Source organism: Thermobia domestica, chromosome 4 (genome assembly GCF_964235325.1).
Source record: "Thermobia domestica chromosome 4, izTheDome1.hap1.1, whole genome shotgun sequence".
Classification (NCBI taxonomy): domain Eukaryota; kingdom Metazoa; phylum Arthropoda; class Insecta; order Zygentoma; family Lepismatidae; genus Thermobia; species Thermobia domestica.
The window spans coordinates 24414478-24431049 of record NC_137457.1 but is presented as its reverse complement, the minus strand read 5'-3'; the positions used below and the strand labels follow the sequence as shown (position 1 = coordinate 24431049).

At 32.3% G+C, this 16572-nt stretch overlaps 1 protein-coding gene across 5 annotated transcripts in view; it reads right to left on the bottom strand.

Annotated features, from left to right (window-relative positions):
* Positions 1-155: 155 nt before the first annotated feature.
* Positions 156-16572, bottom strand: part of LOC145683775 (solute carrier organic anion transporter family member 74D-like) — a 551718-nt gene continuing 535301 nt past the window's right edge. For all 5 annotated transcript variants that reach the window (XM_081755342.1, XM_081755343.1, XM_081755345.1 and 2 more), the window contains one exon: positions 156-14927. In XM_081755342.1, the coding sequence (XP_081611468.1) occupies positions 14773-14927 (155 nt within the window). In that variant the 3' untranslated portion in view covers positions 156-14772. The remainder of the gene's footprint in view (positions 14928-16572) is intronic.

The following is a 16572-nucleotide window of genomic DNA, read 5'->3' as shown; positions in this document are numbered from 1 at the left end:
AGCAGAAGGTATTCTCAAATGACTAAGATTAAGCACAGAGTATACGGCGTGTACTTCCGTGCACCCTCGACTACAGCCCTGGGTGTAAGTAATCTTGGTATTTGAGGTTTTAAGGTATATATCACCAATGTTTACCAAATAAATAAGAAACGTAATTAAAATATACAATTTGTTTTACTCATCATTAAGAAAAATAATTAGAATATGTTTTTAAAAAAACGATCTCATTACTCCAAGTACAATTACTTAATTAGATATTATGTAGCTGTACACTCATATAATAACAATGACAATATCATTTTTATATATACCGTATGTTTCTTTCACTAAAAACATATTATGTTGTCAACATTATTATATTAAACTTTTTATTCATATAATATCATCGGTTCTATTCCATAGTTTGTTGATTTCTTTTTAAGTGTGAATTCACATTTCACACATATTTTCCCCTAATATATATATTTTATTATTTTACAGGACATCACAATTATAGTGTTGTGCAAATCACACACATATTCGTATAATATATATATATATATAATCATGCATTCAGTAGTAAGAAATGCTTTTATATTTTTCTTTTTTTATATTTATATACATAAGTTTACTAAACTGAATAACTTATTTCAGCTCATTTCGATATAACAAATAACGCTGTGACATAATATTTCCTCCCTAAATTTCCTCAAATACATGAACGTGAGGACGACGGCGCCGGGCGCCGAAGTAAGAGGCGCAAAATTGGGGAGTGAAACAAGAAAAGGAAAGAAGGAAAGAAGAAAAGAGTGGAAAAACTACTTTGAATATTTTAGATCAACAGTAGTATTTTTCAATCTAATATTTAATTTGACCAGGGTCAAATTTATACCTTTTGCGTCCCTAGACACTTGCTAAAGCGCCCCACTCGTAAATAAAAAGTAATGAGAAAAGTAATAAAGTGATAAAATGTGTTTGAATTCAAGGAAAAACAGGGTTTATTGGTGAAGATTTTCTTACGCTTCGCGCCAACCATGGTGGCGCTTCGGGGCTGGTCTGTCGACCTCACTCATATGTACGTGCGCTGTCGTATATTCTCGCACCGGGCGCTGATTTCTCAAGGCACAGCACAACGCAGATTGCTGTTTTCTGATGACAGTTTTATGTATCAAATTAACGTTACATTTCTGGCGATATTTTATAAGTTTCCTAATTAAATTAGCTCCAAATTATCATAAGTATAATAATAATGTGTTCTATTGGAGCAAACAATTACGTAAATTTATTTTCATAAGAATTATTTATTTATTTATTTGCCATCAACACAACAGGGATAAGCCCAATTATAGTGTTGGTATATTACAAAATAAATTTACAGTCGTCTTCTTAAACATACAGTTCATATTGCATATGTCAATTTCTTTGTGTTTGTTATAAGAGAAGCATATTGTCCAGATTGGTGAGTTCAATAATACGTTGGTCCTTGCTATTTTACAAGAGAAGAGGATAGAGTTATCAGCACGAGTTTAGTGTCAGGATATGAAAATTTAGTGTTAATATGAGATCTGTACCGTTTTGCACTATTTTATGGAGGAAAATCAGATCCATCACTTTTCGCCTTTCTTTAAGTGTAGGGATACCGCAGTTGTCTATTAATATTAAATAATTTTCATAGATTGGACCTATTCCGGTTGGTATCGGTATTGCTGTTGTGATGGATTCCAGATCCTAGCAGCACATTCAGTTTTGATCGGACATAGGAATAATAAATTTTTGTTAGTGTAGTAATATTGTTAAATTTCTTTCCAGTTCTAATTATGAACCCTCACATCTTGAGAGATCCATTAACTATGTTCACTATATGGTTATTAAATGTCAGTTTCGTATCAGATGTAACTCCAAGATCTTTGACTGAATTTGATCTATTTAGTAAGATCTGATTCATTGAATAATTAAACTTGATTTGGTTTTTGTTTCTTGTAAAAGATAAAATGTCACATTTGTTTATGTTTACATTAAGTTTGTTAATAGAATACCAATTAGCAATATTTTTCATGCCACGTTGTAAATTGAGACAGTCATAGATTGTCCTTATTCTACCGTATATTTTGAGGTCATCCGCAAAAAGCAATTTGAGTTGAGTGGATTTTAGTTTAGCGTCCCTTTCAGCAGCGAGGCTATATGAGACGTGGACCTACTGATTAACGTGGAATCCGAACCACATGAGCTCCCGCCGGGAATCGAACCCGGGTCTCCCACGCCAAAGGCGCGTACGCAAAAAGCAATTTGTCACTTAATAATATATGATCAGGGAGATCGTTAACGAATAAAAGGAATAATAACGGACCTAAGTTAGAGCCCTGGGGAATTCCAGAATATGTATGAAAGGATTTCTAGGAAACTATCATGTTAAGTAGTTTGCTACCATCTTAATATTGTCGATTCAAACACTGTAAGAATATCTACATTAATTCATTATATTTCCATTACATCTGATTTTATAGAAATTGTTTTTGATAGTAATACGTTATTAAAAGTCAACTAGAAAATTTGTTGTTTAAAATAAAGAAGTGGTGGTAATTTAGTCTTAGGATGATTAAATTTTTGTCCGTTTAATTAAAAAATATACTTATTGCAACGAATTCAGGTAGTTGACTTACTAATCCAGATAATTACATTATGAAATACAATGTAGTCAGTCATTTTTCGTGTTCATTTTGTTTATGAAGAACATCAAATAATATAAGTTATTCTTAATTATAATCATAACGAAGTTTAAATTTAAAATAAAATTAGGGAGGAAATACTATAATATTATATAACTTCAAATATAGCAATATTTGCATTCCATAAATATGAAAAATTAAGAATTAGTTTTTTCTATTATTAATGATATTGAATGATATTGAATTTCTTGTCTTTTCATATAAAAAAAATATCCTTTTTCATATATATATATATATAGATAGATAGATATAGATATAGATATATACAAGGTGAACCTGAGAGATGTGTACAAACTCCGGGAGATCATTCTTGACATCAAAAGAAGACAAAAAGTCTTCATGCATGTTATCAAATTCTGCGTCGCGTACAAGTGATAGGGGTGTCAACTTGGAATCGACAATCGAATCCTGACAATTGGAACAGAACAGAGAGATATGGACAAACTGCGGGAAGTGATTCATAACATCAAAACTAGTTAGATGTGGCTATGAACATCAGCAATTTGATTTTAATTTTGAGTTTAACGTCCCTTTTAGCAGCGAGGCTATATGAGTGAACATAAGCGAAATGGTACATTAGACAGTTGCGCAGATAGAGATAGTTTGTGTAGATCTTTCTGTTCCGTTCGAATTGTCAGGATTCGATAGTCGATTCCAAGTTGGCACTCCTGTCACTCGTACACGACGCGGAATGTAAGAGGACTTTTTGCCTTCTTTTCATGTCACGAATCTCCTCCCAGAGTTTCTGCACACTTTTCAGGTTCACCCTGTATATATACTTATTTTCTCTTATTTGTTTATTTAAAGGATGTAGATGTGATAAGCATAGTTATTAATTTTTCTAAGCATTTCTTACAACCGAATGCATTATTTTTTTCTAGAAAAATTACATTTACTTAGTACTTGAGAAGTTACTTATATATATGAGTTCTTTGTTTGAAAATACCTAACAATAAATAACAAACAGGCCTACATTTATACATATCATCACATGTTTTCTGCACTGCAGAATGTAAAAGACTATTCGAATTAACATGCGACAGATCCCGTGCTTATCATGTTTGGAAGTTCATATGCATTGAGTAATATACAATATGTGTTTCTGTATATTATATTCATTACATCACTTTTCATGATAAATATTTACATATTTTAATACACATATATATATTGTATTCATTAACACTGGATCACTTTTTACAATGTCTATGACAAGATAAAGTTTTCATAGTATTATCTGTCAAAAGAAGCTATTCCAATCTCAGCTTTTTACTATTTCTAAAATACAAAAAGATTACGTTTGTCATTTTTTTTTACCATGATATGATTGAAAAATTGAACATCATAACCATAAGTACCAAATCTAAGATATTTAGATCATAAATAGCCCATTTATAATATAATAGCACTTTTTCTAAGTACACGTTAAGATAAGTATGGAAATTATGCTTTTCAAACTCAATCGAAAAACAATTTGGCAAAAGTTCTGCACACAACAAGGAACTTACATTTTTATATTACCAATTTCCGTTATTAATTTTTACTTTCCTTGGATTTGAAAAACTAGTAAATATTGTTCAAAAATTTGATTGTTAAAAGAGGTTTTACTTACTCTATTTTTGCTTTACAACATGCAGTAAATAAAATGAATGAAACATTCTAACAATTATTTGGAAATTCCAGAAGAGCAAACTAAATGTTTGAATGTCTTAATCATACAATAAACTTATATACTGTGATAATAATAATAATTATTATTATTATAAAGTTAATTGATAAATATTCGTACCAATTAAGAGAGAAAATGTTTGATTCAAAATTTTTTTAAAGATATAATAAACAGATTATATTGACACTTTTCGTACTCATCTAAGGTGAATACATTATGTGTTACTTTCGTACTTCATAATTTGATCACTTTAACCAGAATTTTTACCAAAAAAAAAAAAATCAGGATGTCTGAAATGTAATGATAACAAAAAATACTTGCAGTCTAAAGTATGGTCTAATTGATTTTAAATATGGTCCAGATTTTTTAAAATTAATTTATATATATCCTTTCTTACACAGTAATTTTTGAAGGTGTTTACCGAAGTAAACAGAAAAGTTTAAAAATAACTTCCATGTTTTCACTATTTATGTATCTTATTAATATGAACTTATTTGTTAATCTATTATAAAAAAAATATAGCTTGTATTCAGAATAAATTGGAAAATAGAAAATTCGGAAAAAAATAACAAATAAAAACATAATAATAATGGTTCTTGCTTTATGAAACGACCAAACATAGTTAATATAATAATTGTTCTTGTGTAGATCATCTGTTGTAAAGATTATGACAGAAAAAAACAGAAACCATTAATAATCAGAGACAGTATAATATTACAAATATAATTTAGTATTTGAGGAATGACGAAAAATCGATTGAAAGTTTATAATTTGCAAACGACAACTTATCCTTGAAGTAGGTTACCATGCTGTATTTTTGGAAATTTTCGCTTGCTCTATTTTTCACTTAGTAGACTTCAATTATTTTTTTTCTTTCTTTTTTAAATATAGTCACTGAATCAATACACTTAAGATTCTGTGCATCATCTGTTTCTAACTTCATTGAAAAAGTCCATTTTCAGGAAACATTCGCAATCCTAATTTTATTAAAAATTTCAATATACTTCAATCAAAAATTTTATCCAGTTAAATGGAAAATTCAATATCTTTAATTTATCAAACTGCAAAAATTATTTTTAAATCTTAGACAGTGAATGTCTTTTTATTTAAATCTATTGGAGAGCATAGAATCAATTCCTGCTATATATATAAACATGACTCTAGAGCAGTGATCGCCAAACAATCGATTGCGAGCTACTAGTAGCTCTCGGGAACATATTTCGGTAGATCACGTTAACGCTCCTGTTGGCTAATCTTGATTCATTTACTGAGCTGACGCGAACGACAGGGGGCGCTAACGACAACAATTGCTTGTTTCTCCTGCTCAACTGTCATTGTCAGCTTCATCTCACAGTTGATTATATACGCGTGGGGTTGTGCACGTTATGTTCTTCTTATGTATATTAAGCATTTGCTAATTTGTATAGTTTGATTTCATATGTACTAGAAATGTAAGTTTATAACCAATAAACAAATGTAAGATTGGGGTTGTGCACGTTATGTTCTTCGTGTGTATATTAGACATTTGCTAACTTGTATAGTTTGATTTCATATGTACTAGAAATGTAAGTTTATAATCAATAAACAAATGTAAGATTTATTTAAAAAGAAAAGGTAGTAGTTCTTTTGGTTGGTAGGTCACAGTAGGATTTAAAAATGATACGGTAGCTCAGAAGGTTGGTAGGTTTGGCGACTACTGGTCTAGACTATTATAGACTAACCATACAAAGTTAAAGTATTAAGAATGCCAACTGTATAACATATTAATAGTATACCGGGAACATATTAAACTGATAGCAGAATTTCAATTATATTGGTTATTTATATATTAATAATAAATTTAGCTTTCGTTTTGTACCCTGTAATAGTACCAAGCTAATCATTTGTCAACAGTTTTCAAGATATATATTTTACGTCCACTATTTTGAACTATGGTATTATAAAAAGTCATACCTCACTTTATACATACATATATAGTTTCTTTTATATACATTGCAAACTCTACACATTGCTTAAATTTCCAACTGATTCTTCATACTAGTTAATTTCGTTGTTCTGGTATCACTAAGCACGTTATCCATTTCACTTGTTTATATGACGTATTGTGAGTGAGTGCTTCCTTAACTACAATTTTTTATGCTTGAAATAAGAGCTGAAGGTTAAATGCTATGCCTTAAAAGTTACAAATTTTTACTTTGTTCTTTTATTCTCAGTTAAAACGAAAGATATCATCCCAAGTAGCAAGAAAGCTTTCGCTCAGTTGGCGCGTGCTTGGCATTAGGTTTTCTACGCTTGCCTTTTCAATGTGTGCTTTCGTACAATATGCCTTTTGTTGTACTTGCAAGTGATACTTTAGATCCTTCGCAGAGCGTCATAGCATCACTGGCCGTTCATTGGCTATTGACTTGCCGCCAGCGTAAACGCTTGCGTCAAGCTTGAATAGAACACTGAATGCGAGGTTGTTCCCATGTAATTTCTTTACTGGAATCCAGCTTGCGGCAAGTTTGCACGTTTTCCAATCAAGCCGGACGCAAGCTTGCCGACTTCCAATACAAGCTTACAGCAAGCGGTTTGCAAGCTGTTTCTGCTACTAGGGATCTATCTTTCAACCAATTATTGAAAAAAAAATTGATTTCTAAGGGTATAACGACATAACAAGCTTACTTTGTATAATTCTTAACTTTGATAGCACAAATTATATAACTCTTTGATAGATTTTGAATCAGTTACGAAAAAAAAACACATTTCGAATCTTTCTGCTTCCAGAGTCAATTACATTGGATACTCAAAAGAATTCCTATTTTGATTCCAGTATCAACTAAGAGCATTAATTTTAATTAGGATAAATGATGTATTAAATTAGATTAGTCATTGAATTCGTAAAATTTTACGTTACTAATTTGAAATATAAACTATAGACATATGTAAATAATCAAAGCAGTTTAGATAAAAGCCCTCTAATTAAAAAAATATATGATTTCCTTTTGATATATTCTTGATTTTTTAGATACTGTAATACAATAAACATACCCACTGGAACTGGAACTGTTGCAAATTCATGTTTGAGTTGCTTTGACGCATACAACGAATAGGTAAGAAAGGTTTGAAAGTTAAATAAATAAATAAATAAATAAAAAGATAAATCCAGAAAACTATATGATCGTGCTCAATACGTGGTATTGTCAAAATTATATTGTTATTGTTGACATTGTAGAATTATATTCGTTTTTATAATTTGTAACCCACTTCATCAGGAAGAGGAAAGTCCCATAAGCACAGAAAGAACAATAAACAGAAAGTTTATCTAGGTATACTGATCAGAGGGTATTTAAAATCACAATAAATTGATTGTTACATAGTTTCTATCCAATCATGAACAACAGAAACCAAACCTTTTCTCAAATTTTGTTATCATTTTGACTAATAATCCATAATTACTTACGAAAATTTGGTACCTATGGTACAATATAAGGCGAATAAAAATTCATTATACAAACAGACAATGAAAGGAAATATGCAGAAACAACATATTATATTTCTGCTCTGGTATAATCGGCATATGACGACATAATTATATATTTAATGTATATTTTTATCTGTATATGTAATGCAAAGCATCGTTTATGTTTCGAACTGCTTGGAAATGTTATATATATATATATATATATATATTTTAAACTTAAAGCTATATGTTTGAAACAGGATAAATGATTACTTATACAGGGTGTTACAAAAGTTTGACACTACATTTTGAGAATAGATTCCTCAATCAAAATAACCAAAGAAAAAAAAAAGTTCATGTGGACTTGTGGTCGAAAGTGCATAGTCTCGTAGGTTATAGGTGAAAAATTGAAATTCAAAGGTCCATAGCTCCACTACATCGATCCGTAATCCGTAATCGAGTCAAGACATCGAGCCAAATATTCATCTTCCAGAACCTCCGGTACTTGCACAATCATTTTTAGAGGCTATTTGGGAGTATTTGATCACTCTCTATCTACCTCTGTAAAAATTGGTGTGCTAGTACTGGAGCATTCTTAAACATGGATATATTCGGATATTTCACACACCAGTTCCTCAGTGATGTCTTGACCCGACTACGATAGGTCGCATAGCAGTGGAGCTATGCACTTTTTAAATTCACTTATTTCACGTTTTCGCCACTCTGTAACTCAGAAACTATCCACTTTTGAGCACAGATCGTATGTAATTTTTTTTTTCTTATTTTGATGTGTAGGATCTGTTCTCAAAATATGTGACACATTTTTATAACACGCTGTAAAATAACCGTTCATCTGCGAAAATAATAATAATAATACAAATTTAATTTAAAAGCCAGATCTTCTATTGGAGAACGAATCTAAAGCAAGACTCGCAAGGCAAACATTTGCTATTCTGTCTGCACTTTCAATATAGCAATACAAAATTATCAGAATATTTACATGAAAGAACATAATAGATCTATTTTATCTAATGCAAGGTTAACGTGAAATAAGTAAAGTTGTTCCTTCTTGTCTAAATATACAAAAGTAACTCTTCTATTTAAAGGACGGCAACAAACTTTATTATACCTGCAAATAATTGACATTAAATATCATTCCAGCTTAATGATCTTTTGGTAAAAAAGAAAGACAAAGTTTTTAAATTGTCTAACAAGTAATTCTGTGAAAAAGAAGTATACTTTTTTTCTTTTTTTAAAAAATGTAAAAGTTTCTGCATATTTTTCTCCTTTCTTTTTCATGGTATTGTTCTTGTACATAGTATTTTTGTCAATAAATTACATAAATTTCTTATTTCTGATCTACAACAGCCAAGAAATATATCTGTTAATGTGTTTTTTTTTGTGTAAAGAAAACGACAAAATGATGATAGTTTTTTATTAATAAATGGAATATTTGTTCCCATTATACAGGCACTCAGTTTGTTTATCGTGGAAGATAGTTGTGCAGTCTTGATTTTATATGTAACATAGACTGACATTTATTTGTTTAGTTTTATCTATTAATGTATTTCTATTCTTTTTTTATTGGGTTTTTTGTTAATAAATATGAATATACGTACTACGTACGATGTAACTGAAAAGCAGTAACGGTGTTGATGTACAACAAAGACATATAGAATACAACAAAGACGTTCACGCAACATAACAATGTACTATTATTAAACTCATCTCAATCGTACTAAAATTTATTTAGTAATAGTACATTAACTATCCAGTGATATGTAATGTCTAAAAATCAATATGTGTATCAAGAAAAAAACAATTATTGTTGTCAATTTGTCAATTGTTGTCAAGTCATAAATATAAATTTTAAATTTGCAGACAATAAATCTTATATCATTATAAGGTGACCACAAAGTCAAGTTACCTTTTGATAAATGCTAATGTAAGTTTTCTCATGATGGGGCACCTGCCCATTATACCCTCACCGTACTGGAATATCTGACGGAAATCTTTCTTGGGCATTGGATTGTTCGTGGAAGTCCGGATCTGCCCGCACCACTTATCTGGCCACCACAAAGCACAGACTTCACTACCTGTGATAATGCGCAATGGGTGGTTCATAAAGGGCATCGTTGCACAAAACCGTGACGTTATCATTGCCGAACTCATAATAGACGCTGTAAAATAAGTTTCCAGTCAAGTTATACCTGTAATGCTCAGCAAAATGTCGCACAGAACCTGGCGGCCTTTTATCCTTTTGCCATGAGAATGACGGTCGACAGATGATCCTTTGGACACTTAATGTTTCCTATTTCAACAAAACTTCTTGAAAGCAGTGTTGTTCATGTCATTCAGTTCTTTCCATGTAGTTATTTACGTACGTTTAGTGGTTTATGTTACTTATTTTCAGGGATAATCAGACTTTGTGGCCACCTTATGTATTGTCGCAACGAATTTATAATTCGCACTATACAATTTTGTTTCTCAATATGTTCTAAATCGATAGAACTGAGTGAAAATACATGTAAGTTAAAGAGGACATGATTTGTTCGAGTCACAATAATTAATGTGTTAAATTGGGTCATCAAATTCGTAGATTTTAGCAAAAGAAATTGATTTGAATAACATTATTATTTAATTTTAATAACTATATATTAAAACTATTTTGTTTATTACAAACTAAATACAACTATTATTTTTTAAAAAAAATAGTTCACAGGATTCCAGGACAGCACGGTACGTAATCAAATGCAGTTCGGTTCGTTCCTCTAGTCGCTGCCTTAATTTAGATTTTGGGGGAAATGTTATTCTGGCAATACTATAATTTCTACGGATAGCAACACTGAAAATTCTTCAGGTTCATATTTTCTGTTGTAGAATAAAATTATCTATGATTGTGGTAAGTTGCATTTCATTATCTTCTTTCACTTATGAAAAACAAGCAAAAGAAAATTGATAAATTTTGTTTTATTTTTAGTATGTCGGGCTCTTAATTTCAGGAAAAAAAAAGTTTTTTGTAGTTATAAATCAACTTAGACTTCAAAGATTATAATTAAGCAGATATTCTGGTTAAGCATACATTTCTTTATTATTATTATTTCAAAAACATTCTGAAATTTTGAGCAGTATCCATATTAGGAACATATACATATCTTTACGGAACCTAAAGATTTTTTTCTTTGAATCCATTTTCATATCACTGGAAGTTTTAAAAAACAATAGACCTGAGAAAAATTCAGTCACTTAAGTATCGATATTGATATCTTCATAACAATAAAATTACATGTACCTAAATATATATATATATTTTTTGAATATTTCCTTTTTATTGGTATTAATATTATTTATAGTCATTTCTAGTTGTTTGTATATTCACAAGACAAATATATATATACATATAGTATACTTTTCTTTGTAATCATAATTATATTTGCCTCGTGAGTTACAAAGTAATTATTATTTTAATTATAACAAGTCACTAAAACTCATAAAGACAACGAATACTTTTCTTAAAACTAGTAGGCCTTACATACGAATTCACTTGTTGTATATTCAAGACACAAAAAATGTCATTCTTTTACTGAATCATCAGTTAATTTGATGTGTATATATATATATGTGTGTGTATATATAATATATGTATATATAATATGTGTATATATAATGTGTATATATACAGGGTGTTACAAAAATTTGTCACAGTATTTTAAGAATCCTCACATCAAAATAAGAAAGAAAAAAGTTAATATGGACCTGTGCTCAAAAGTGGATAATTTCGGAGTTATAGGGTGCCGAAAACATGAAAAAATCAACTTGAAAGGTCCATATAATTTCGGAGTTATAGGGTGCCGAAAACATGAAAAAATCAACTTGAAAGGTCCATATAATTTCGGAGTTATAGGGTGCCGAAAACATGAAAAAATCAACTTGAAAGGTCCATATAATTTCGGAGTTATAGGGTGCCGAAAACATGAAAAAATCAACTTGAAAGGTCCATATAATTTCGGAGTTATAGGGTGCCGAAAACATGAAAAAATCAACTTGAAAGGTCCATATAATTTTGGAGTTATAGGGTGCCGAAAACATGAAAAAATCAACTTGAAAGGTCCATATAATTTCGGAGTTATAGGATGCCGAAAACATGAAAAAATCAACTTGAAAGGTCCATATAATTTCGGAGTTATAGGGTGCCGAAAACATGAAAAAATCAACTTGAAAGGTCCATATAATTTCGGAGTTATAGGGTGCCGAAAACATGAAAAAATCAACTTGAAAGGTCCATATAATTTCGGAGTTATAGGGTGCCGAAAACATGAAAAAATCAACTTGAAAGGTCCATATAATTTCGAAGTTATAGGGTGCCGAAAACATGAAAAAATCAACTTGAAAGGTCCATATAATTTCGGAGTTATAGGATGCCGAAAACATGAAAAAATCAACTTGAAAGGTTCATATAATTTCGAAGTTATAGGGTGCCGAAAACATGAAAAAATCAACTTGAAAGGTCCATATAATTTCGGAGTTATAGGGTGCCGAAAACATGAAAAAATCAACTTGAAAAGTCCATGTAATTTCGGAGTTATAGGGTGCCGAAAACATGAAAAAATCAACTTGAAAGGTTCATATAATTTCGGAGTTATAGGGTACCGAAAACATGAAAAAATCAACTTGAAAGGTAGTTCCACTACTATAGGACCGATTGCAGTCGGGTCAAGACATCACTGAGAAACTAGTATGTGAACTATCCAAATATCCATCTTTCAGAACCTCCGATACTTGCGCAATCATTTCTAGGAAGATTATTTGGGAGTACTTGATCATTTTCCACCTATCTCTCTAAAAATTGTTGTGCAAGTACTAGAGCATTCTTAAACATGGATATCTGGATAGTTCACATACCAGACCCTCAGTAATGTCTGGATTCAACTACGATAGATCCCATAGTAGTGGAACTATGAACTTTTATAGTTCACTTGTTTTACGTTTTCGGCACCCTATAACTCCCGAAACTATCCACTTTTGAGCACAGATCCATATGAACTTTTTTTCTTATTTTCATGTGAGGATTCTGTTCCCAAAATATTCTGACATATTTTTGTAATACCCTGTATATAAAACAGTCTGTAGTCTTTTGTTCTAAGTCAAAAAAGAGTATTGTTACTAAATATAATATTATTTTCATTTAAATAATATCAATAAACTCAATTCAATTTTTCACGTGTTAGGAACGCGATTTCGAAATTAGCTGCACTTTTTGAAAAAAAAATTCACATTAGATATTGTTTTGCAATGATAAGTTTTAGTCTGTTTATATATATACGTAATATATATAGTATATACATACGTAGAATATTATAGATATGTACAGGGTGCAGACAAACAATAAATAGAATGTTTTAGAGACGAAAATGTTTGGCCAAGATTAACAAAATGAAAAACTGACTTAAACTTTGAGTCAAAATCCTTTTGTTTCTGAGAAATAATCAACTAAAATCAAGAGAAAATGTATCTCGGACTAAAATATTTCTGTCGTTTCTTTTGTACGATATATTTTTGTCCGGGAAGTAGTAGGACTTTTTTTTTTTTTGCCAAAACTTGGTGAAGAAGGGGGATGTTACTTTGCTGATTGGTTTATAGGAGGTCTTAACTACCAACACACAAGTCGCCAGTTATCTGCAAGCCTTCACGGAGTGTAGATGGAGTTTAAGTTAAACGTATTTATAAAGGTGCCTTGTCATCTCCAAAATCAATCGTCTGTTAGAGACGAGTCGTGGGCTTTTTAAGCACGATACCGCGACAAACTGCCAAAGCTCTGAATAGCACACCTCCGCCTCACCTCGCCCAGAAAAAGCCCACATGAGCAAGTCGAAAATGAAATTGATGTTGATAATCTTTTTTGACTGCAAAGGGATGATCCACAGAGAGTTTGTACCGCCTGGTCAGACTGTGAATACTGCATTCTATGTGGAAGTACTTGAAGGACTCATAAAACTAGTCACTGGCATCCGTCCAGCAATCGCTGGATCATGAAATCTTCATCACGACAATGCGCCGAACCACACTGCCTTTGCTCCATGGACTTCCTGACCAAACATGGCATCACACAGCTTCCCCAGCTACCCTACAGCCCAAATATCTCTTCTGCAGACTTCTTCCTCTTCCTCCGACTGAAAAGGGTCATGAAAGGACGGCATCACGACTCGGTCCAGGCCATTCAAGAGGCCGTAACGAGGGAGCTGAAGGACATTCCGTTTTCTGCGTTTCATGCAGCCTTCACTGATTGGCAGAGTCGCTGCAACAGCTGTGTTGATGCAGTAGACCTGTGGTGTACTCTTCGAACATTAATTAAAATTTCCTACTTGCTTTTGAAAACGCATTGTGGGGCCCGATACAAAAATGCTTCTGCTATATTAGGAAAGCATGTTTTATATATTCATATTAAACCGTGTGAGTTGAGTAATAATTACTTATTTTTATTTTAAAATGCATTTTCCCATGATTTCAGACGGTAACAAAACAAAGTGAAATCGGCTTCATGTTTTACTATGATCATTTTTGTCTTATCTTGAGAAGCATTTTCATTTTTCTGTACATTGTTTTTTTTTTTTTTTTTTTTGCACCCTATACATTTTGTAGATAATAAATTCTTACTCTTAACACTTTAATGAGCGTCTGACTAGTTTCCTAATTAAAAATTGATATATCCGTAATCTACATTACATTGTCCTTATCAAGGACTATATAGCTATAATATCAAGCAGGAGTATACCGGTCAGAAATCCTCATTTTACCGGTCATTGAGGAATATTACAGTTTTTCTTTACTTATAAATACATATTTTGCCTCTAGTTCCTTGTGTACTTCTTCAGAACTTTGACAAATATATATGTTCTTTTTTTTTAATAAGTTCAGAATCACAATCACCTTTGGTGTTTTAAACCAAACAGATTTCGTCAAACTGTTGTCTCATATTCAGTGTTGGGCACTACGGGGTTTAACTCTTCCTCTTGATTGGTAGTTGCTTCATCACTAAAATTGATGTTGCTCGATTTGTACCAAACGATAACATCAACGAAAAATGCACACAATAATATTGCTCCAGTTGTTCCTGAAATTAAGGAAGAAAATATGACTTTAGAATAGTTTTAAGTATATAGGATGAGGCAAAAAAGATGTTAACATTAAATGAGTGTTCTTCTTGTTTTTGTTTTGCAGGTTAAACCATGGCGTGCCGATATTCCATTGAGGAACAAAGGGAAATAGCTGCTTGGATAGAGCTTGGTTTTCAGTCCCCTAGCATCGTACAACAAAAATTCACGGCCTGGACTGGACGGGATGCACCTTCGCGCCTGACAATTAGTAGGATCTACGAAAAAATTGTCAGAACGGGGTCCGCTCAAGACGATTGCAAGGGGAAACATTGGTAGAAAGAGACTGTCAGGGGAGAGAATTATCTTGCCACGTTCATGAAGGAGAACGCGCCACCTGCCATTCTCCAGCGAGGGTACTTTCAGCAAGACGGCGCCCCCGCCCATTACAGTCAGAAGATTCGGGATTACCTGAACGACACGTTTGGTAAACGTTGGATTGGTAGAGGTGGTCCTCTCCTATGGCCAGCACGTTCCCCAGAACTGACGTCAAGTTATTTTTGGTTGTGGGGCATGGTCAAGGATCGTGTGTATGCCAGCAAACCTAGCAACTTGGACCACTTGAAGCACCGCATCACTTAGGTCATCGCTGCTATCCGTGTTCAAATCGTCCAGAGGGCCATACAATCAACAATGGCCAGACTCCATAAATACATTAAGCGGGATGGGTGTCAAATTGAAACTCTATAACCAAATTCTTGCTTTGTAATTTCGCGTGAGTAAACCTCCATTTAATGTTAACATCTTTTTGCATCACCCTGTATGTCAATGGAAAGTTTCAACTTTCTGGATATACATCAACAAAAGGAGGAAACAATTGATTTAAACATATTTTTACACACCAAATCCTCTGTAGATGTGAATTCAATAACATACAAAGAGCGAAAAAGTGCCTGACTGGACTGGGTTTGAGTAGAGAGCACCGACTACAAGAGGGGGAAGGGGTGTTGGGCTGTTCTGGGAGGCGGACTGGGTGGCGTAGTGGTTAACGCATCGGCACGGTATGCTAGAGGTCCCGAATTCGAGTCCCGGTCCAGTCGGTCACTTTTTTACTCTTTGTATGTTTTAGGATATATATTTTGGGGATGATAATTAAAGATTACTCATAGAGAATTATTAGGTTTAAATACTCTATTAGTATTAGTTCATCGGTTAACGCATCGTCACGGTATTTAATTAATTCATTTGAACTCCACCAAACTTTTATGCTGGTAGAGTTTGGAGAACTAAATACGATAGGAAGGCGGAATGCATTGAAGTCAACTTCCAATTTCTTGTGAAGATTGTCCACCAAAATGGATCTCCAAGTGGAAACTAGTAGATTCTTAAATGACAAAAAATTGCCTATGTTGAATTGTCTTTTGTTGTATTAATGACAGTCCTCGACTTACGTCAATAAACCATTCCAGGGTTCTTTCATAAGCCGAAATTTTTACCATAAGATTTGTCGCACATACGTGCTAAGGTTGGTTTAAAGGGACAAGTTTTGCCGATAGATGGCACTACAATCTTCGTATCTCTCCCATATACTTTTTACCTTTCACGAAAATTTACGATTTCTCTTACAAATTTTAACCTAGAGACTTCAAATTTTTAGAAAAGGAA